This window comes from Camellia sinensis, chromosome 3 (assembly GCF_055761805.1).
Source record: "Camellia sinensis isolate YWXY chromosome 3, ASM5576180v1, whole genome shotgun sequence".
Lineage (NCBI taxonomy): Eukaryota > Viridiplantae > Streptophyta > Magnoliopsida > Ericales > Theaceae > Camellia > Camellia sinensis.
The window spans coordinates 19560120-19583827 of record NC_138963.1 but is presented as its reverse complement, the minus strand read 5'-3'; the positions used below and the strand labels follow the sequence as shown (position 1 = coordinate 19583827).

General features: G+C 42.9%; 2 protein-coding genes across 2 annotated transcripts; both read right to left on the bottom strand.

Moving 5' to 3' along the window:
• Positions 1-244: 244 nt before the first annotated feature.
• On the bottom strand, positions 245-2520 carry LOC145821360 (uncharacterized). Its single transcript, XM_082917866.1, has 6 exons — positions 2208-2520; positions 1550-1973; positions 1076-1294; positions 699-935; positions 478-565; positions 245-382 (listed from the first exon to the last, which is right to left on the bottom strand). Exons 1-6 carry the CDS (start codon positions 2518-2520, stop codon positions 245-247), a joined length of 1419 nt encoding a protein of 472 aa, XP_082773992.1.
• A 72-nt stretch (positions 2521-2592) lies between these two features.
• LOC145821359 (uncharacterized) lies at positions 2593-3756 on the bottom strand. The gene is made up of 2 exons (XM_082917864.1): positions 3480-3756; positions 2593-3230 (listed from the first exon to the last, which is right to left on the bottom strand). The coding sequence occupies exons 1-2, from the start codon at positions 3754-3756 to the stop codon at positions 2593-2595; spliced, it is 915 nt and encodes a 304-aa protein (XP_082773990.1).
• Positions 3757-23708: the final 19952 nt, after the last annotated feature.

Genomic DNA, 23708 nt, shown 5'->3' with positions numbered 1-23708 from the left:
ATGTTAGTGTTTTTCTTTTTTTGATAAGCAAAGAAAACTTTATTGATGAAATGTAGCATACAAAGTATGAGGATACATCAATAAAGAAAAAGTTACAGAGCTAACAATAGCATAGAGATTGCAACTTGATCCCACTCAATGAACAACAAGAGAGGACCCAAAAAGTGAAGCTAACCAACACCCTAACAGTTGGCAAGAAACCAACCATGGGAAAGACCAAAAGCCAAAGAAACAACAATAGAAATCAGATAGCAAACTTGATCTGGTAGAGGTTGGATACAATGTCCTGCACTGAATAATCTACGTTCAAGAGCCATTTGGACCACAAAGCTATCTGCACTTTAATCTTTTCGCATAAAACTTGAATATCAGGATGAGCTCCCTTAAACAAACATTCATTTCGCAACTTCTATACGGACCAAAAAACGACAGAGGGAATAATCTGCCTGACTTTACCAATCCATGACTTGAGCTTACCACCAAACCACTAATGCAACAAGCCTGCAACAGAACCAGGTATAGCCCAGACCTGACCCCACCAATATACCATGTGAGACCGTCACTTCTAAACCAGAGGACAGTGCAGGAGCACATGATCAACAGACTCCTCCACAGAATGATAGAACACACACAAAATTTATTAACACTCACATCAAGGACCCTAGTCCTTTGGAGGAAGGTAGAGGTTTTGACCTTACCTTGCCAAGCCAACCAACACAAAAACAGCATTTTTGGAGGAGCTAAGTTCACCCACACCGTTAGTGGTACTGCCACACCTTGCCCTGCAGTTGTATCCCACCACCTCCTCACAGATGAGACTGTGAACTGCCCAGACCTCTCTGCTGCTCAAGAACAAGAGTCCTCCAGTCCAACTATAAGGATTGGGGATACCACCAACAAACCACACAGCCTCTGCAGTTTCTTCTCTTCCCAAGCTAATAGATTCCTTCTAAATTGGAGCTGCCATCCCCCTGATAGTCTTTTCTTCATACTGATTTGGTGAAGAGTCTCCTCCTTTTATGTGGATAAGCTGAATAATCTAGGAAATTTAGTTTTCAAGCCTCTAGAACTCAACCAGGCATTATGCCAGAACCAAATTTTCTTCCCATTACCAATAATGATTTTTATTTGGCCTCCAAAAAACTCACCCAGTTGTTGATTATTCTCAGTTATCTGTGTAATGTCCTTCCAAATCATGGAAGCCCTTGCTAACTGATTCACTGAAGGGATCCAAGCCCTACCCATTCTGACATACTTAGAACACACCATTGATTTCCAAAGAGCCTTATCCTCACTGCAAAACCTCCACTACCACTTTAGTAACAAATATTTATTAACCTCACCTAAGTTTCTCACACCCAAACCACCTTGACTCTTGCTTTTTGTGATCTCCTTCCATTTAACTAGATGCACTTTCCTATTAATTTTGTTCCCTCCCCATAGAAAGTTGGACTGCAGCTTAGTTATAATCTTAATAATCCTCTTTGGCATCTTAAAAATAGAAAGAAAATAGATTGGTAGATTGGCCAAGGCTGATTTGATTAGTGACAATCTTCCAGCAAAAGACAACAACTTTCTCTTCCAAGAAGAGAGCTTATTTTTGACCTTGACCACAATTGGTAGCCATGTACTCTTCCTTTTGGGATTAGCCTCTAAAGGCAAGCCTAAAAAATTAAAAGGCAGCTTCTTTGACAGACAATTCAAATCCTTAGCAAAGTCCTTGGTTTGGTCTTCATTATACTCAACCCCACAGACAAAGCTTTTGTGGAAGTTGATCTTTAATCCAGACATCACCTCAAAGCACCTTAAAACTCTCTTGATGTTCAGAATTTCCTCCTTAGACCCTTCACAAAAAATGATAGTGTCATCTACGAATTGAAGATGAGAAATTCCCAATTGATCCAAGCCTATAGTGGCACCTTTCATCAGACCCACCCCTATGGCCCTCTTCAATAACAGATTTAGACCTTCAGCTGCAATAGTAAACAAAAAAGGAGATAAGGGGTCCCCCTGCCTTAACCCCTTTTGTGGTTGAAACTCTTCAGTTGGAACACCATTGACCAAAATAGACACCTTAGCTGTAGTAATACAAGACTTCATCCACCTAACCCATCTTGCCCCAAAACCAAACTTATCCAACATTGATAGCAAAAACTCTCAATTTAATGAATCATAGGCTTTCTCAAAATCCAATTTCAAAATTATACCTTTCTTTTTAGCGCTATGCCACCCATGTATAACTTCATTAGCTATCAACACACCATCTAGGATGTGCCTACCACTGACAAATGCTGGTTGCACCTCACTGATCACCTCTGGAAGCACCTGCTTCAACCTTCTAGATAATACCTTGGCCAAGATCTTATAGATGGAGCTAACCAAGCTAATTAGCCTATAATCACCCAAGCCTATAGGATTATCCTTCTTGGGTACCAACAAAATGAAGGAGCTATTTACCGCACTGGATAGTTTTGCTTTTGCATAGAATTCATGAATCATTTGTACTATCTCACCTTTCATGACTGTCGAACACTTCTTGATACTGGCAAGATTAAAACCATCTGGTCCAGGGGCTTTGTTCCCATCGCAATCTCAAAGAGCTGACCAAATTCCATCTTCAGTAAACATTACTTCCAGATTCACTGCTGTCTCCGAGCTAATGACATTGAAGGGACCTAAAATCATAGGCCTAACAGTCCAATTATCTAAGAACTGCTGTCTAAAATGACTAACCACAGCTTGTTTAACTTGATCAGGTTCTTCAAGGCTCACCCCCTTCACAAGGACTGAATCTAACATATTTTTTCTCTGCCTCCTACCAGCCATGATATGAAAGAATCTAGTGTTTTTATCCCCATTACAAGCCCATAGCATTCTGGACGTTTGATGCCACAACCTCTCCTTATCTTTACTTATTTTCCACACCAGACTTGTAGCTTCCCTTCTCCTTTTAAATTCCACATCATCCAGAGGCCCAGATTCTGCTTTAAAATCCCACTCATGCATGTCCTCTTCAGCTGATTTTAGGAGAGAATCAATATTACCAAATAGCTCCTTGTTCCACACCCTTACATAAGTTCTTAAGACTTTTAATTTTCTCCATAGCCTATACCCTGCCCATCCTAATACTTGTGGATTTTCCCGAATAAGTTTAACTTCAGATATGAAGGTAGGGTGTGAAAGCCAAGGATTTAAGAACTTAAAAGGTTTAGATCCCCAATCCCTTTCATCTTCTTTCAATAAAATTGGGCAGTGATCAGAAATAGTTCTAGGTAAACCCCTTAGTTTAAAAGAAAATTTTGCCAGCCACCTTGAATCCAACAAAAATCTATCTATCCTACTCTATCTATCTCCATCCACTGCATTACACCAAGTAAACTGCCTACCTAGCATAGGCAAATCAGACAACCCCAACTTATCAATAAACTCATTAAAATCCTTCATACCCCTCTCTCTTCTTGAGCATCATTTCCTCTCACACATGAGCCTAATTTCATTGAAATCCCCACCCAAGCACCAAGGGTTAGGATAGTGATGATAAACAGTGACTAGAGCTTCCCACAACTGACTCTTTTTCAAAACCTCATTAGGTGCATAAATATTGACAATGACACATTCAAAAGAAGAGCAAAAGGAACCTGATAGTAGAATGAAATTCCTACTACAACAACAATCTTTAAGCATGAAAACATTTGGCTTCCATATGCACAGGAGTCCACCTACATTGCCTTCTGAATCTACTCCCAAGAAATCCATCTCTTCATAAGGTCAGATAGACCTCACAAAGCCTTCATCCATAGAACTTCTTTTTGTTTCTTGTAATAATAAGACATCCACACTCCTACACTTCACCAGATGCTTTATCTTCCCCATCTTTTCTGGCCTCTGTAGCCCACGGACATTCCAAGATAAAATCTTCATAAATAAACTGAAATAAGACTCCAGTACCCCTGATGACAAACATTTAAGGTCTGTTTGCCCCTTTTGCATCTGCAAGCCTTGCTAAATCATTCTCTTCTAATTTCACTATCTTACTCACTACCTCTTATTCTTTTCCATGAAACTACAGACCCAGAATTGTTCCTACCTTCAGAGTTGTTTGTCCTTCTTCTAGTAGATTTCTTCTTCTACTTCTTGATTGACTCTGAGAAGATCACAAGGAGGAAGCTACTGCTACTGCAGCAGCTCTAAAAATGGCTCCTCTTTGGAATCCAAGGCTGCCAACTACGCCTTTTTGTTTGCTACAACCTCCTACTAACCTACGGCTCTTCTTTGAACCAGAGCCTTTTTTCCAGGTTTGGTGGACTTTTTGAACTGCTATTTCCTTACCTCTATTGCTTATATCAGCCCTCCACCCCAGATTCTTATGGATAGTTTGTAACAGATTGGGCCTGAGTGTAGACTGGGCTATACTGTCGCACAAGTTCAAGCTCACTCTATCAATTAATCCGCTGGGCTCAGGCCCAACCTGCACCCCCTCGAGTAGAACTTCCAAGTTGAGATTGGGTCTTTCATCCTCTGTACTACTCAACTCCCTTAAAAGCCCTGAACTGTCGACATCCCTATTCAGAGTTTAAATTTCATTCATCATTGTCTTTTGTAAGTTGACTTCCTGAAATGGGCCATCCTCCTTGGGACATGCATCTATAATGCCATTCCTCATGTAACTCTGTATAGCAACTCCAGCTGGTGCATGCTTCCTACCATTACTCCTTCCCAGCTCCTCTGATCTGACTAGTCCTGTCTCCAAAACCCTACTAACTCCATCAGAGCCTCCTCCCATCTCCTCCTCTCTTGCTGAAGTAGCTTGCTGCACACACCTTCGAAAACCTCCATTGCCAGAAAGCTAATCCACTTCTTCTTTGTTTCTAGATTGAATATGACTAAAATCCTTACCATCACTGGTGCTGGTGCTAGGGCATAAACACCTTGGAAACTCCTTGCGGACTCTTATTAGAATGATCTTACCTCTGCACTCCAAATAAACAGTGGAATTAATCATCTCCATGTTCCTAGTGAGAATTCGAACTCTACCTTGCTGAAAGGTTTGAGGGTCATTAATATCATTCTCAAATTAAACGTCCAACCCCCAGTGACTTGCTATGCTTCAAAAAGTTGTTATACTCCATAAATTGATTGAAATACCGAAACAATATAACTATACACATCTCTCTTGCTCTACAAACTGGCCATCTGTAGACACCCCATTTTTGACCAACCTTAAGACTCAGACATCACCGATTGAGCGCTCGGTGACGTTGCATATCATGCTCGTTCAGAAGTCTCAGAGTCGCGGCCGTGTGCCCTGCCTCCGGACTTCCGAACCCTCTTCTTTGCCTTGCCTCGGTTTGCGAACCAGACTCAGTTTTCTCTGTTTCTTTTCCTGAGGGGAGGGAGAGGTCTCGTAGACCATCTCTCAGTGGCCGTGGGCTACATTTTGTGGCTGTAGGCCATTTTGTCCATTTCGGAGCCCGGTTTCCGGTTTTCGGGACCGTCAGGCCATGTGCCTCGGTTCGGGACCGCTTAACCATCTCCGTTTGCTCCGGTTTTTGGAATACTTCTTATTTGCTCCATTTTGAGGGACACTGAGGTCTGAGAGACCCACTTCGTGGTCGAACACCACTCCCGGTGCCTAACAGCCAGTTTTCGGGGCCTCGGGCTGCGCGTTTCGGCCCCCGAACCTTCATTTTGCATCGGTTTGGGCTCATTTTTGGTGGAGACCTTATTTTCACTGTTAGAAAGCTTGTAGGAGGATGGGAGGCCAGCAATTTTTCTGAAAAGCCAACTTCTTTTTGGTCAAAAGTGGTTCAGCATGAATCCAGGAAGGAGAAAAATCTGCGCGGCTTCACCGAAATGGGCGTAACTCTTTGCACAAGAGGAATTAAGATATGAGGCCACCACCATTGGAAAGCTTACTTCCGGGGCTTCATTTTGCACTCAAGAATCTCCCATGTCCAAGTCCGGGGGGGAGATGTGGTTGGTTGAAGTCTGGTTGGACCGAATCTGCGCGGCTTCACGGAAAAGGGCATAACTTTTTCTACAGGAGGAATTTTAATGCAAGGTTTGCGCCATTGGAAAGCTAACTTCTGGGGCTTCATCCTAGGGGGTGACCGGCCACTTTTTTCCCTTTGACCTAGCCGGCCGGCCACTTACATGGTGGTTGACCTTTTTCTCCCTTTTAAACTGGCCGGCCATGATTCTCTCAAAAGGGACTTTACAGCTGTATAGCTGTTTCCCCCAGAAAAGATCTCAATCCGGGGGATATTTCTTGGGGTTAAGCCTTGGTCCTTTTCCCCCACCATTCCCTTCCATGCTCCCTCTCTTTTTGGTCCTTATAACCAGCTGCAAGCATTGTTCTTAGAGGTTAGAAAATTTGCTCTTCAAGCTTGGGATACAAAATCCCCCTCCATCTCTCTCATTTCCTTGGAAACCTCCATGTCCTACATCACCATTTCTTCTACACCACCAACCCCCACCCTTCCATCCTCCATTCCAGAAGTTTGAAGGTGTTCTCCAAGGCCTAAGGAGCCACAAACTCAAGCCAAGAGGCAACCAAAGTCAAGCCTTCAAGGGTAAGTAGACTTTTCCCCTTTTGTGGCTCATTTTTGCACCAATTTCTTAGCCAACATGCTTACTGATTTGAGCTCCGACCAAAACTGAAAAGGTCATTTTTTTGAGCTTATTTTCTTGTTTCATTAAGGGCTCAACCCTTTTTGAGGCCTCCATATTGCACTTGCTTCAATATCCCCTTGTATGTCAATTTTCTTGCATGATTTACTAGCCTAGTGTGCTTCCATTTTTGGGCATTTTACAGAACTAAAAATAGGCTTATTTTGAGCCCCTCTTCAACATTGAAGAAGGGCTCATCAATGTTTGGGACCTCCACATGCCACTTCATGTTATATCCTCTCTTTGGTCCCCATTTTTGCATGCTTTAGCAGCCTGTCATGCTTCCATTTTTGGCCTTTTTACAGTACTAAAGATAGTCTTATTTTGGCCCATTCTTCATGTTTAATTAAGGGCCTTTGGCTGTTTGATGAATATTTTGTATACTTTGTGTTATAAGCCACTTTTGAGTCTCATTTTGCATTGCATTTTTAGCATGTTTGTATACTGTTTTGGGGTTTTTACAGTTCTGTAAATGTGCATATTTTTGGTCCCTCTTCAATGTTGTAGAAGGGAATTTTTCATTTTGGGCTTTGCATATACCACTTGCCTCTTTGGCCACCTTTTGGCCATTTTTCTTGCATAAGAGCTTAGCCATATCTATGTTTGTTTTTAGGTTTTTTAAAGTTCTGTAAAGTGGCTTATTTTTGGCCCCTCTTCAATGTTGTTGAAGGGCCCTAACCTATTTGGAGTTAGCAGCTGTGAGTTGCTTCATAATCTCATGTTTAGGGCCATTTTTGCATGCCATTGTTGCCCTATCTTTGCTTGCTGTTTGGCCATGATTTGTACTGGTAAAATGCTTATTTTGGGGCTGCCTTGCTTCTGTCTTGTCATTCCATATACCAATTATGCATGCTTGGTATAGCCATAGGCCATTTCGGGTGCCTAATTTTGTATTTCAGGAGAGATTCCATGCATCGGGTGTGTTTTCGCCTCATTTCGGGGCTGTTTTCCCCCACATTTCATTGCTGAAAATCCATTAACATGTCTGCATATCATTTTCCATGCATTTGCATTGCATATGTGTAACAACCCTCATACTGTTTACTGATTAATGACTGAATGATTACCGTTAATCATTGATTACTGCGAAATGGAACTGATAACTGACTGATAATCGAACTGAATGAAATACTGAACTGACTGACTGAAATTGAAACTGAATTGACTGAGTATATGTTAGTTAAATTGCATTCTATCTATTTGATTGTATGATTATCTGTTCATGTTCATATGTTTAAACTGCTAATTGAAGGCCTTATCGGCGGCCGAATCCGAAACCGATTAGTGTTCCGTGACCCTCATAATTAATGTGATTTTATGGTATATTTATCTGAAAACTGATTAGGTATGATTAAATTAGATTAAAATAAGCCAATTAAAGAGTTTTCCATATTTACCATTTTGCCACTATCTCATATACACACTTGAGCCTTATACTTGAATCAAAACACATTTGCTCAGCCATTTCTTCTTGATCTAGCCGAATTTAGAGAGAGAGGAAGTGAGAGTCTTGAGTTCATTTCAATATTGCTTAGAATTTGAAGAGAATTGAAGGTTGATTGTTGCTTTGTGGTCCTACACTTGTAATTGAGGCTCTAGGTAAGAGAATCCAACCTTTATTGATGTGTTTGAGCTAGTTCCTGCATGGTTCATGTTAATTTGTAGAGCTAAGTCATGATTTGGTTCATTAATGGTGGATTGAAGCTCATTTCTTGCATGCATGTTGGTATTGTTGCATTTTGAGGTTGATTACATGGACATTAGTGCATGCATGCTCATATTGTTGTTATAGACCATGTTTTCATTTGGTTTTGAAAAGAAATGAGCCCATTTGATCAAGCTTTGGAGCTTTAATTTGGTTTAAAACTCATACATGACATGTTTGAATGTTATTCTTGAAAATGGGTTTGAATGTGGTTTTAATTGACTCACCTTTGGGGCTTGAATTCATAAATTGAGCTTTGAAACTTGTTATACATTGAATTTAATGATGTTTTCCAGAATTTGGGCCCAAGAGGTCGAGTTTGGAGTGGTAGAATGCTTGGTTTGAGCTTGGGAGGCAGATCTGGAAATTCCAGATTTGGCTTCCTCGCTCGAGCGAAGGGTTCCCCGCTCGAGCGAGCACCTTTGTCCAGGGCTCCGCTCGAGCGACCATCGAGCGACCATCGCGCGTAAAATCTCAGCATCCAGTACTTTTACTGTTTTGCAGACCGCTCGAGCGAAGGATTCCTCGCTCGAGCGAAGCCTTTGATTTTGGACTTCCGCTCGAGCGAAGAAAGTCTCGCTCGAGCGAGGCTCCTATTTTCAGCAAACTTTGCGAAATGTTTTCTAAGTGTATTTTTGAATCCTCATCCCATCCTAGGCATTCTTAGGCCTAGTTTAAGACATTTAGATGAGGATATCGTTGTAGAACACACCAAGGCAAATTAGGGATTAAGTTATGATATTTTCCAACTGTGTAGCTTAGTGTGTGTTCAACCTGTGAACTGTGTAGGGTTGGCAACTGGGGAGACACGCTCTAGCATACTGTAGCCCAGAACTCTGTGAGTAACAATTGTGTAAAGATATGTTCAACTGATATCTTTTGAATACTGAACTGAACTGTTTACTGAACTGGTATTACTGAATGAATGTATGTCCTTTATTTCTGAACTGTACTGTGGCATCCTTAGTACCTACTGTTTACTGTTACTGTTACTGTTACAGAGATCTCTGTCGGTTCCCTCGTGGAGCCACTACTGTTTACTGACTGATGGCCATCATTACTGTTCGGTCTTTCAAGACCTACTGTTACTGTTATGCTAATGGATGTACCACATATGACTGTTTACTGTACTGAACAACTGAAATACTGATTGAATTGAACTGTTTTCATTACTGTAAGGACATTCATTCTAAACCTCTTTACGCTTTATGTTAGTCACTGGGCTTTAGCTCACTGCTCATATATATATGTAGGTGTACAGGCACCAGACCGCAGCTAGAGGCGTCAGGGTTACTCCAGTTTTGTCAAGCCAGCCTTTGTGCCTCACTGCGAGGTTTCGAGCCTACCTGTTAAGGCTTAGGGGTCTTTTACAATTCCCCCTTCTGTACTGTTTTACTGTTCTGTATAGAGCGTACTGTTTTGTACAGACGGAATGTTTTCTGTACTGTTATGTAGGGTTGAGTCCCTAGTTTGAATGGATGTGAATATTGTACATACTGTTCTGTACTGTTTATGTGTGAATGCATGAAAAATCTTTTTGGCATACAGACTGTCACAGCTCATTGGACATTGTTTAATTACTGTATTGGCTTCCGCCAGGCCCTGTACTCTGTTTTACCGTATTTCTGTTAAGCAGGCCTTCGGTAATCTCGGATTACTGGCCGGTTACGGTGCTAAACCCATAGGGCCGAGTTTGGGTCGTGACAATATGCCATTGCCTCGGTTTGCGTGCCTGTGTGCACGCATTTCGAGGCACTTCATTTTCATCTATCGACCTCTTATGTGAGTGCGGCTGAGGCTCTCTCATGTTAGTATAAGTCCATGTTGCATTCTATATGCCATTTCCATGCCATTGCATTGCGTATGTCATCGCCTCGGTTTGCGTGCCCGTGTGCACGCATTTCGAGGCACTTCATTTTCATCCATCGGCCTCTTATGTGAGTGTGGCTGAGGCTCTCTCATGTTAGTATAAGTCCATGTTGCATTCTATATGCCATTTTCATGCCATTGCATTGCGTATGTCATCGCCTCGGTTTGCGTGCCCATGTGCACGCATTTCGAGGCACTTCATTTTCATCCATCGGCCTCTTATGTGAGTGTGGCTGAGGCTCTCTCATGTTAGTATAAGTCCATGTTGCATTCTATATGTCATTTTCCATGCCATTGCATTGCATATACCATTGTCTCGGTTTGCGTGCCCGTGTGCATGCATTTCGAGGCATTTCATTTTCATCCATCGGCCTCTTATGTGAGTGTGGCTGAGGCTCTCTCATGTTAGTATAAGTCCATGTTGCATTCTATATGCCATTTCCATGCCATTGCATTGCATATACCATTGCCTCGGTTTGCGTGCCCGTGTGCACGCATTTCGAGGCACTTCATTTTCATCCATCGGCCTCTTATGTGAGTGTGGCTGAGGCTCTCTCGTGTTAGTATAAGTCCATGTTGCATTCTATATGCCATTTCATGTCATTTGCATTGCGTATGCCATTGCCTCGGTTTGCGTGCCCGTGTGCACGCATTTCGAGACACTTTATTTTCATCCACCGGCCTCTTATGTGAGTGTGGCTGAGGCTCTCTCATGTTAGTGTAAGCCCATATCGTATTTCATATCATTTGCATTGTGTATGTCATTTTCTCGGTTTGCGTGCCCGTGTGCACGCATTTCGAGGCATCTCATTTTCACAGCATAGTGCATACTAGGTTGTATCTTAGATCGCATTCTGTCATTTTCTCGGTTTACATGCCCGTGTGCACGCATTTCGAGGCATCTCATTTTCATAGCATTGTGTATGTTAGGATTGTATCTCAGTCGCATTTTATGCATGTCATGCATATTGCATCGTGTTCGGGATAGGAGTTAGCCCGGGCACGGGAAACGAGGTGTGTTTCGTACTCCGAGTGACGGAACGCGTCTCAATTCCCCAGTCACCGACACTCCGGATTATCTATGATGGAGTTAGGTTTTATTGTGTTTTCATGTGCATTCATCCTATATTGAATTGTGCAATTCGACTCCTCGGCCATCATGCCTCGGTATGCGTGATTGGTGGCACGAGGATCGAGGCATGCATATATTTGTGAAAATACATCGCTATGCCCCTTTCCTGCTCTCTGTTGCAGCAAAATGAAGAATCAGCAACTTTTCGGGACTTGACGCGCTTTCTAAGAATAACTGCTAAACAGAGGCTAATTGGGGCATCCCGGTGGATTTCCGCGCAAGACAACCCGGACATGCATCATCCATCAGAAGCAAGGCAGTCCCTGGCTTGCATGCCAGTTTTATTTATTTTCTTAGTTAATTTGATTAGTTAGGAATTTGTATATTATTTGGACTGTAATATTTGGACTGTAATATTCTTTCATTTGGGACTGTATATTTATTTGGACCCTCTGCGCGAGGGCAATGCTGTAATAAGTGTGCGTGTGTGTGTTGTATGTCTTCCAACCCCACGTCTTTCTTCCCTTTTATTTACCTGCTTATGATGGTTAGATTAGGGCATATTTCAATTAGCATACAGTATGACAGCATGTTTTGCATCATTCATCTGTTTTGCATGCACCGGGCTCGGCGCATCATACTAACTGCATTGTATTTCAATTTCAAAGTTGGATACATGTTAGTTGTAGCATTTCATATGCCATGTTTAGAATAGCCGAGCCTGCTATAGTTGCATTCTTGCATGTGTTGCATTAGGCATTTTTGTATACTTAGGATCATGCATGATTTCTAATAAAACTTCTTGTTTTGGCTTGGAGTACCCGGTGAGCTTTATGCTTTAGTATCCTTGCATGCGTGTGAGTGAATGCCATGATAGCATGCTTACCATGAGGCTATTTGCTTATGTGATATAACTGCCTGAATGTCTGTGGGTGAAGGTTGGGTTACTTGAATTGGAATAAATCATCAACTATTTGTTTTAAGCCCACTAGATAGTGGCGAAACCATCTTTTCTAAGCCCACCCGAGGGTGGCAAAATCTGCATTTAAGCCTACTTGCGAGTAGCAAACCATCTTTCAAAAACAAACATGAAATGTTTAGTCCCAATTCGGGCGACCCAGTCTATACTTATATGCTGTGTGCATCACATAGTAACCTAGGCTAATAACCGGAGTAAGGACACACAAAGTTTTCAAAAATAGATATCATGGTTAGTAGAGGCCGATCTTTGATCGGACGAGCGGGGGTGCTCACGAAGTGACCTTCCCCAATCGTACCCAAGTTCCCGAGCCAAGGCAACTTTGGTGATGACGGACACGTGGCCTTTGGCACCGAGTCAGGGTTTCCTAAATTTCCCATTACAAAAAAACATTTAGGTGGCGACTCTGTATCTGGCAAAGCAGTCCATGTTTGACACTTCTTTCAAAAATCTGTTTTCTCAAAACGATTTGCCGAATTTGGACTCTTTGGTTCAGACTTAGAATCGTGACAAATTTGGAGAGTCCTGAGCTGTAGTGACCCCAAAATGAACAGAACGGGAGCTCGTTCCTCCCGGGGCGTTCGGGGACGTCTACACCATTCTCCCATTCTTTAATTGAGTCACACCACTTCTGACCCTAGTTTTGAAGCTGCACCTTCCATTCCTTCATATGCTGGGCTGAGCTAAAAGATAATAGAACTATTCTACCTCCACACTCCCTAACTATCACATCCTTCAGCCCCCTTCGACATAGCTCAGCTCGAAAGTCCTTAACAGCTAAAAAATTGCTCAGTCTCACAACTAAGCTTTCATATCGCCATCCATTACCTTCCTCGTAAGCCTTGATCATCACTTTCTCACTAGCACTAGATCCACCCTTCACTAATGCCTCTGCATATGACTTCTTATCTCCGTGGCTCTGTCTCTGCTGCAAATAATACCTCTGATTTGTTCTCTTCCTATCCTCACCTCTTCGTAGCCCCTTATGCTCCATAGGGCCAGATCTATGAAATTTTTGGTACTCAGCTCTTTTCACTAGCAATGCCTTGTTATCGCACCACAGACTATCTACCTTCTGAATCACCATGGCTGCAGCCACTTTACAATCATATCTCACAAATCCGAATCTAGATCTTGCTGCTTGCCTTCGCTTCCCTGGAATAAACACATCCTTGACTGTGCCAAACTTGCTAAAGAGATTGAACAACCCCTTAGGGTCCACAGAATTTGGAATGTTATCCACAAAAATGGTGACCAGCCTTACCTCCTTCCGAAATCCTCTCTGCCATCCCAACTTTCTCCTATGGATCACTGGGTTCCAACCACCTTGCTCCATGTCTTGAGAAGGAAAATAATTTTGATTTGTATTTTACCTCACAACTCTATATATAATTATTCTTTGGTTTTCAACCTCCTCACGCTTTGTCTCTGGCCTATTATAACTTTTTCATCATTTAATCAAGATCATGTTAGTGTTAATTGTTTATCTAGAAAGCCAATATAATATGTATATATATTTTTTGGTTCTTGAATCATAACAAGAAGCCTCATTGAAGAGGAAAAAATCACCTCAAATTTCCAACATCACCAAAAAGCATAGAAAGTTTGTTGAGAAGTATCTTGGAAAGCATGGAACAACCTCTTAAACAGTGGCAAACGAAAGGGAGAAATACACTCTTCAACCAATGATCATGAACCAAAGGAGCATGGAATACAAGTACAAGGGGATAACTACAAGGTCATCTGAAAAGATATATTGAGTCCAATGATTGCGACGAAGAAGCTAGTTTACAATGTTTTAAACATGGGACATTAAAATTTGAGAGACAAAAGTTCTCAAAAGTTGAATTTGATGAAAGTAGTGCAAAGTATGTGCAAAGCATGTGGAAAAAAAAAAAAAAAAACTTTTTGTACGTGTAGGAGAGGGTTCGAGAAAGGTATTGGAAAATTCGAAGATCTTCGAAGATCCTTGAAGAACAATTTCGAATTCTCTAGAATATGATGAGAGGCTTAGATTCTTCAATAATCTCAACTTAGGAACACGACAACAAAGGAGATGATGGAGATAAGAGATTGGGTGAAGAAGAAAGCAAAATGGCTAGAGAGTAGAATAATGGCAAGGCTCTCCCATTGATCTCCCACTTTCACTCTCAAGATTGATAATGGAGAAGGGAAATTAGTTCTTTCCCAAGAGTTAAAAATCTCCAAAATCCATCCCTTGTAAAGCTATGGGTGGGTGCTATTTATAGGCACCTCATGATGTAGGATGGAGCCCATGTGCAAGGCACACGGGGGATATTCTCTCTAACCACCTTGTCCGAGGAGGTGACCTCTCCGAGGAGGTGACTTCTCCGAAGATGAGAAAACCCCGAAGAGGAGATCAATTCCTCGGCGAACCCTTCTTCTTAGCCACACCTAACCAATGATCCCCAATCATCCCAAAGGGTCAGGGGTAGTCCCAGAGGACGTCCTGCCGCAAAATATTGCCGAGTCTCATGGACCCCCCAGGGTCGTGCCACCTCGACCCGGGTATAGGCTAGTTTAACCGAAGAGTGAATTTATCTCCACTCACCGTCCTCGGGATCGGGTCCTTTGTTCGAACTCCATTACGCCCATGGTTCTGGTGCGTAGATCCCGGAAAGCTCCGAGCCCGCAAGTGTTCTGGGACTCATTAACGGAGCGACTTCTAGATTGCGTTTGAATCCGTTCGAAGCCAAGTACTTCGGATCTCTAGATTCGTGGATCCGAATCCTTTCGAGTCCGAGTGCCTCGGATCTCTAGGCTTGCTTAATACCTTTTCGAGTCCGGGCCCGAGTAAGTCTCTAGGTTCGTGGATCCGAACCCTTTCGAGGCTTAGAGCGATTCAATCCGTTTGATGGCGATAAATCTGGGCCCACCGATTCTTGGACTTGCGATAAATTCGGGCCCACTAATCTTGGGCTATTGGGCCTAAATAATTTAGTGGGCTCAAATTAGCCCCTCTTACATTTGCCCCTTGCGTGTATGAGAAATTTTAAATTTCTCAGACACGCATACTGTCATTTCTTCGACCCTGCTTCGCGTCACGTTCCCCAAAAAAAAACACATTTTGTCACGACAGAGCCTATGGATAAAATTGATGACGCACTTCAATTTACAGAAAAAATTGACAAGCAAAAATTTAATTTTTTTGTACTTTTTTTTTTTTTTTTTTTTTTTTTTTTTTTTAAAATATAGATGTATATATTTTTTAACCAAAGAATAAAGAAGCATTTTTTTTTTGTTTGGCACACAGCAGATCAATTACCTATATATACATTATTAGAATATACTAATAGAATATTCAAAGATAATGCTCCCTTTTTTTTTTAATTAAAGAAAGGCTCAAAAACCCTAATGCATAGCTTCTTATTATTTTATTTTTTGTTGTGCAGCTGTTGCGGCGCTCTCCCTCTCTAAACTAAGAGACCAGACCCAGATCGGCATCTTCTTCAACAAAGTTCTGCTTCTGCAATTCCGGAGGACCATCGCTGTTTGTTCACTACCCACTGTTACAATCATCGAAGACCACACAAGCCACCACCGCCGGCCTTCGTGACAGTCACTGTTGGCGCCGACCATGACGCCCTCTCAACACTGCTTGCGTCGCCACCCCAGGCACCGCCTACATGACCCAAGCCGCTGGTAATACGCACCAACGCCGGACCAACTCGTCATTGGCTGACCTGCCGTGGCCGCCGGTTCTCCTTATTCGCCGATTCCGGTGTCGTTTCTTGGTGATTACAACCTGTGTCGATTTCAGCTCGGCATCGTATCACTCTCTTCAACCTCTTTTTTTTTTTTTTTTTTTTTTTTTTTTTTTTTTCTTGGACTTGGCAGTGACCAACACCAGATTTAGCTTGCCGTCGGCCTATCCTCTTTATGTCAATGTTGACTCTAGTATTCCATTGACCGACCTTCATTTGTGTTGTTATTTCATATTGCTGAAACCTCATCTTTGAAATTTTTTTTTTTTTTGATTTACTTGACCGAGACTGCCTTTTTCTTCTTCAACAAAACAGAGACTACCACAATGTGCATGCTGGCCATCTTAGCTTCAAGCAGCGCCACCGACCTGTCCCAGCTCCAACCAACGCAGACGTCACAACCCAGATCCAGACACTCCGGAGCTCACTGACCAGCACCAACGCCGACTCCTCAGCGACGTCACTGCCGCTTCTGGCCTTCGACAGCCGAGCTCAACCACTGTTGGCCTCTCTGCTGCAACTTCGCCATTGATCCCGACTGCCCAGAGCCGACCACACCGTTGCCCATTCAACGTGACGCGTGTGGTTGCCAACTCCTCTGCGACACCACTGTTGCCTCCGGCTTCGGATTGTCCGACATTGACCACACACGTCCGCCCACTCAACGCGACGTGTGTGGTCTTGCCTAGCACTGCACAGCTTGTCGTTGGCCTCGAGTGTGCTTGTTTCATATCTACAGCCCGTGCTTGTGCGTCTCACACTTGCGGCCTTGCCACTGCCTCTAGCCAATGCCGACCATGCCGCCCTCTCAACGCGGCATCGGTCATCGGCCCATCCTCTTTGTGTTGCTATTTCAGATTGACAAGTGCTCGCTGAAACCCTCTTCTCATTCTTCTTATATTTTTGGATCTGTGGGTAAGCTTCTGAAATTCCTCTGCCTCAGGTTTGTAAATATAAGCTCAAAATCTTCTTCTCTTGATTTTTTTTTTCTGACGCTTGCAGAACTTGATTTATACACTGAGAATTTGCAATTTCAGCTTGAGGTAGATAATACAGGATTTGTATAATTTTAATTTTATATTTCGATCCCAGATCTGGATTCTGAACTCCTATTGTTGAACTTGTTCTAAAATAGAAACAAGGCTTGAAGCACTTTTGGTTGACTCAAAATCTGATGTTGCTAAAATCACAATATTGAATGTTTGAATATTGTAATTCCGGAAATTGAAACTTTGCTGAGAAGCTTGGTTTGAATGTAGACAAAATGACACTTTGCTCTGTTGAAGAGAAAGGAACAAATGTGCCGTTGTTGTTGATGATATCCACATTGATATTGCTATTTGTTGAACCTGAAGAATACCCGAGAAAAAGAATTGTTGATGACTTCTGGGGTTGAATCTGTTGATAAACCCATCATGTAAATCTAATTATAAAAAATGACTGATTGTTGCAACCCCGAGAATATTAGATATCATGCTCGACCTCCTGATGTAGAATTCATCGTAGGACTTGTTGATATGATGAAATACTTCGTTGAATAATAAAGATGATATATTGTTGTTTGTTTAACTTGTGGATGCTTGGGAAATACATAGCTGATGCCAAAATTTTGTGTGACCGTTGTAGCTTTATGTTGGCTTGAGAGGAATCGGCTCGGAGAGACAAAAACTTGATTGTTGCATTTTCATAAACTTGCTCAGAGTAATAAAATTGTTGTAACTTAAATAGATCATTATTATTTGTTGATATTGCCTCATTCTGATAATGCCTGAATCAGGATATGAAATTGATATTGCTCATCTCATTTGTCGGTTTTACTATTTCAGGCAAATAAATTCTTGATTGAGATCCACGACCTCGGGGCCCTTAGAACCCACACTAATGAGAGCAAGGGCTGTTCCTCGGAAGTCCGAACAGAAGCAAGACTGTCCCTCGGAAGTCCGAACAGAAGCAAGACTGTCCCTCGGGAGTCCGAAAGTAGCACACACCCTACTTTGGCAAGAAAGATTCCTCTGGAAGATAACCGAGTCTACCAAGCTTCTACCAACAGAAGTAAAGACTGTCTCTCAGAAGTCCGAGCAGAAACAAGGCTGTCCCTCGGAAGTCCGAGCAGAAACAAGGCTGTCCCTCGGGAGTCCGAGTGGATGCGCACTTCTACTTCGGCAGCTAATGGAAGCAAAGGCTATCCCTCGGGAGTTCGAGCAGGAGACAAGGCTCTCCTTTAGAAGTCCGAGCAGAAACGAGGCTGTCCCTCGGAAGTCCGAGTGGATGTGCACTTCTACTTCGGCAGCTAATGGAAGCAAAGGCTATCCCTCGGGAGTTCGAGTAAGAGTCCACTCTACTTTGAAAAGAAAGATCCTCGGAGCTCGTATTGATGAAATCAAGGGCTGTTCTTTGGACCCGCACTAATGAGAGCAAGAGTTGTCCCTCGGAAGGCTCTCCCTCAGAAGTCCGAGCAGAAACAAGTCTATCTCTCGGAAGTCCGAGTGGAAGTATACTTCTATTATGTCAAGAAAACTCCCTTCAGGTTGGTAACTGAGTCTACTATTTCTCTTTCTTCTTTGAGGGGCAACAAAAATTGAAAACTGTTTCAAGCAACATAACACAATGAAGATATACAATGTAGAGAAAATAACTTCTAATGGAGATACATAATATGGAGGAAATAAATTTCTTCATGACATAAGAAAGATAGAACTTCTTGGACAATGTAGTAAATGCAAACTGTAAATGTCATAGATAGACTTCTTCTACGGAATGTTGAAATTTGCCCCTAGAGTTGCAAGATCATTTGGAAAGCTTTCACCAGCTGCTCGGGTTGTGGCCATCATGCACCATCATAAATAGTACACCATCTTGCCTCCTTCTCGAACTTTCATCACCTTCCGAGGAATAGGCGGACTTTCTGGTCTAGACATTGCCCGCTTACTTGACTCTGCCATCAGCTCCTTGTCATCTTTGATATCCTCCCAACGAGGAATTTTGACCCCTCGAGGCCTAGAGGTGGTGGGAACTTCTTCGACAGCCAGTTCGGTGAAGTAGATGGCATCAGAATAATGAGCTTCATGGATCTCGAAAGGCCTTTCTGTAGCCTGAATTGTCACCGTCTTCTTTCCCCATTTTGCCTTAACACACTGATGATAACTCGATGGTACAGCCCCATATCTATGCATCCAGGTCCTCCCTAGAATGATGTGATAATTTGTCTCAGAATCGATAATATGGAACTTGGTGGCCGAGCGAATTTCTCCGACGGCTAAATCAACTGTTACGCATCCGATAGTAACTCTCCTTTCTCCACCGAAGCCAGTGATGACTATCGGCTGCTTCACAATGCGTTCTTTAGAGATTCCGGCCTTTTCTAGAGTAGCGCGAGTCATAATATTGATAGAGGCTCCACTATCTAGAAAGGCCCTTTTGAACTCAACCCCGTTAATAAAAGCAGTCACATAAAGCGGGCGATTGTGAGAAAAAAGATACTTCCGATCAACCTCGGAGAAAGTAATGGCACTAGACTGCTCTTTTGCCTTCCTCGGGATAGATCCCTCAGTCGACATGCATCCCTCATGGTGTGCCTCGGCTATATTAATGATAGACTTGGTGATTTCTGTTCTTGCCTCCTTGGAAAGTCCAAGCTGGTCAAAGAACTGCTTGAACTTTACACAGTCTTGCAAGGTTTTGGCATAGTGATCCGGATCTTTTTCCACTCTTGGAGGCTCGTAGTTAACCATCTCCTCGGTCTCTTCAAAATAAGATGCCACATAAACATGGTGTCCTCCTCTTCCATAGTATTCTTCTCCTCCTTCTGGATCAAAGGGATCTTCGCCATGAGTCATAAATGTTCTGCCCTCTAGATCGAGAGCACTTCCATAGTAAACTTGCTCACCCTCTGGCTCGAGGATGTCGTCCAGATAACAGTCATCGTCATCGAGATTAGCGATAGCCTCGATCATTGGGCCTTCATAAGCTATCATAGCAACATTCTTGCCCTTGTCTCGGTGTTGAGGATACGGTTGTTCTCGGATGTCTTGAGTCCCTCGCTTTTTGAACCTCAATTCGTCTGCCTCGACTTTATCTCTGAAGATTTTCCTGAGAGTCCAACACTTCTCTGTCGAATGTTTCAATGTACGATGGTAGACACAAAATTCAGGGCTCTCACGGTCCTTTTTTGATGGCATTTCTTCAACACAAGGCAATTTTAGCTCTCCGTCAGCCACCCATTCCTTAACTAGAGCTTTCACTTCCTCGATTCCACATGGATAAGAAACATTCCCCTTTTCACCATTATATTGCTTTCTTTTCTGGCCTCTATGACCTCCTCCTTGTGAATTTCGGGTATCCGGGGCAGAGGCAGCAGCAACGGTAGGTCCACGAGATGACTTGAAACTAGTCTTGTAACTGGCTTTAAATCCGGACTCCTGAGCCTGAGGGATGCTAATGTTCCGAGCTGCTTCTATTAATGCCGAGAAGGTGGGTAGCTTGTGGTTAACTAGAAACATTTTGTACCTGCTCAATGCCCCTTCTAGACAAATTTGAACCAGATAACTCTCCTCAACTGCTTCATGACAATCCACGGCCTTGTCCTGAAACCTTTTGACGTAGTCAAGGATGTCTTCACTTTCTTGTTGCTTCTCTTTACACAATGTAAGTGTGGTCACCTTCTCCGCCACTTGAAAGAACTTGGAGTGGAATTTGTTAACCATTTCCTCCCAACTTTGGACAGAGTTTGGGGCCAAATTAACATACCAACTATATGCTCGGTCGGTGAGGGACTTAGAGAATTCTCTCAGTCGGAGGACGTGGTTTGAACCATGAATACCTAGAGTCTCGATGAATCGCACAACATGTTCTCGGGCATTTCCTTGTTTGCCGTCGAACTTGATGAACTTCGGCACTGTATACCCCTCAGGGTATGGATAGCTCAGCATCTCAATGGGGTAAGGCGGCTTGACGTCTGGATCAGGCAAAGAGGGTAAGGTCCTCTTGCCCCGTTCGAGATCGAACATGGCCTGCACATCGGCGAGAGTGAGAAACTGTTGAGGGAGAGAGTTTGATGGCGGTATTCCCGGGACTTGGCTTATGTACCCGAAGACTGAGCTAGGGGCGTCTTGGCCATTCTGGTGCTGCGAATTCATCATTGGTGAGGACATTTGACGACACTGGCCATCAGCGCCTATAGACAAGCCAGTTGGTGATGGGGTATTGAATTGAGGCCCGTAAAGTCCACCGTACGGTGCCGCTATACCGGGTTGTGCTTGCAAATTTATTGTCGGCACCAAAGGAGGCCCGCTTGGTGCTTGGGTAACATTTACTGGTGGCGTGACAATATTAGGTACGGGCAGAGCTCCCTTTTGCGCCATCATGCTCCTTATGTTTTCTTGGACACCAACAGTCGCCGGAGCACCATTCATTACACTAGAAACTCCCCTAGTCACCATTGGATCTTGGCTTGGCACGCCATGGAGCCCGGGTGTGGGCAAACTGCCGCCGCCTACTGTGGTTTGAGCATGTGTTACTGTGGCCGTGTTTCCATGAGCCATAGGCTGATTGGGGCCTACTTCTCCTTGGATTTGATTTTGCGCTCCGGCGGGAATAGCTCCACCACCAGTCTGATTCCCGTTTGGCGCCGGTGCAAAGTTAGAACTCATCACCAACATGGTGTGAGTGAGATTCTGAAGAGTGGTAAGAATCTCTTGCTGAGTATTCTGAAGTCCTTGAATGGCTTCAAGCAAAAGTGGTTGATCTGGAGTCATGGTTCTGTCATCACCACCATTAGAGGATCCTTGTTGGTGAACTTCATCTTCTCCCGCCATCCTTGTTGGAGTTGTGTGGATTCCAGATCTCGTTGAGACCATTAACCAATCCGCCTCCCCAGCAGAGTCGCCAAAATGTAGGAGAGGGTTCGAGAAAGGTATTGGAAAATTCGAAGATCTTCGAAGATCCTTGAAGAACAATTTCGAATTCTCTAGAATATGATGAGAGGCTTAGATTCTTCAATAATCTCAACTTAGGAACACGACAACAAAGGAGATGATGGAGATAAGAGATTGGGTGAAGAAGAAAGCAAAATGGCTAGAGAGTAGAATAATGGCAAGGCTCTCCCATTGATCTCCCACTTTCACTCTCAAGATTGATAATGGAGAAGGGAAATTAGTTCTTTCCCAAGAGTTAAAAATCTCCAAAATCCATCCCTTGTAAAGCTATGGGTGGGTGCTATTTATAGGCACCTCATGATGTAGGATGGAGCCCATGTGCAAGGCACACGGGGGATATTCTCTCTAACCACCTTGTCCGAGGAGGTGACCTCTCCGAGGAGGTGACTTCTCCGAAGATGAGAAAACCCCGAAGAGGAGATCAATCCCTCGGCGAACCCTTCTTCTTAGCCACACCTAACCAATGATCCCCAATCATCCCAAAGGGTCAGGGGTAGTCCCAGAGGACGTCCTGCCGCAAAATATTGCCGAGTCTCATGGACCCCCCGGGGTCGTGCCACCTCGACCCGGGTATAGGCTAGTTTAACCGAAGAGTGAATTTATCTCCACTCACCGTCCTCGGGATCGGGTCCTTTGTTCGAACTCCATTACGCCCATGGTTCTGGTGCGTAGATCCCGGAAAGCTCCGAGCCCGCAAGTGTTCTGGACTCATTAACGGAGCGACTTCTAGATTGCGTTTGAATCCGTTCGAAGCCAAGTACTTCGGATCTCTAGATTCGTGGATCCGAATCCTTTCGAGTCCGAGTGCCTCGGATCTCTAGGCTTGCTTAATACCTTTTCGAGTCCGGGCCCGAGTAAGTCTCTAGGTTCGTGGATCCGAACCCTTTCGAGGCTTAGAGCGATTCAATCCGTTTGATGGCGATAAATCTGGGCCCACCGATTCTTGGACTTGCGATAAATTCGGGCCCACTAATCTTGGGCTATTGGGCCTAAATAATTTAGTGGGCTCAAATTAGCCCCTCTTACAGTACGTTTGTTAGTATGCGAATGGTGAAAAAAAGTACAAGAAATTTGTACAACTTATATCAGTATGATAATTTGGCTTTTATTTTTTTACAATAAAATACAAGATTTTTTTTCTCTCTCAATAAAATAGATAAGAAGTCTTTAAACCCCAAATCCAAATATTGGAGAAATCCAAATGTGAAATGTTTTGGTGCAGAATAAATAGAGCATTATGCTAATTTAAAAAAAATAAAAAATTAGAGCATTATTTGTGAAACAAAACAATATTAAAAATAAGTTTATTTATAATAATAGTATTATCACATCATTCTTATAAAGTTTTTTATTTTTTTTTTATTTTTTTATATATAAATTGTATGTATGCATAGAGTTTTCCAACAAAACATTTGCAAAATAGAGACAACAATGAAAAATCTTTAAGAGATTAGGCTGTGTATTCTTAAACATTAATTGCTTTGACATTATCCCCACAACCACAGTTCAACTTAGAGATTAGGCTTTGTATTCTTAAACATTAATTGCTTTCGTAGTATCTATCTCGGTGGTGCTACTTGCACCAATTAGTCAACTAATTAGTGTATCAACACTAGTTATGACATTATTATTGACCCCACTCATTAATCACATTATAAATATCAAAACTTCTTAAATTATATCGCATCATCAATTGGTACACTAATTAGTACACTAATTGGTGTATATAGCATTATTCTATCCACCTCCACAGGAA

Coding starts and splice junctions, on each gene's coding strand:
- LOC145821360 (XM_082917866.1), bottom strand. CDS start 2,520: ATGAAAGGTGAGATAGTACAAATGATTCATGAATTCTATGCAAAAGCA. Junction 1,974..2,207: donor GCATAGCGCTAAAAAGAAAG/GTATAATTTTGA, acceptor TTACTATTGCAG/CTGAAGGTCTAAATCTGTTA. Junction 1,295..1,549: donor TTGTCTTTTGCTGGAAGATT/GTCACTAATCAA, acceptor GAGGTTTTGCAG/TGAGGATAAGGCTCTTTGGA.
- LOC145821359 (XM_082917864.1), bottom strand. CDS start 3,756: ATGGATTTCTTGGGAGTAGATTCAGAAGGCAATGTAGGTGGACTCCTG. Junction 3,231..3,479: donor CAATGAAATTAGGCTCATGT/GTGAGAGGAAAT, acceptor TATTGAAAGAAG/ATGAAAGGGATTGGGGATCT.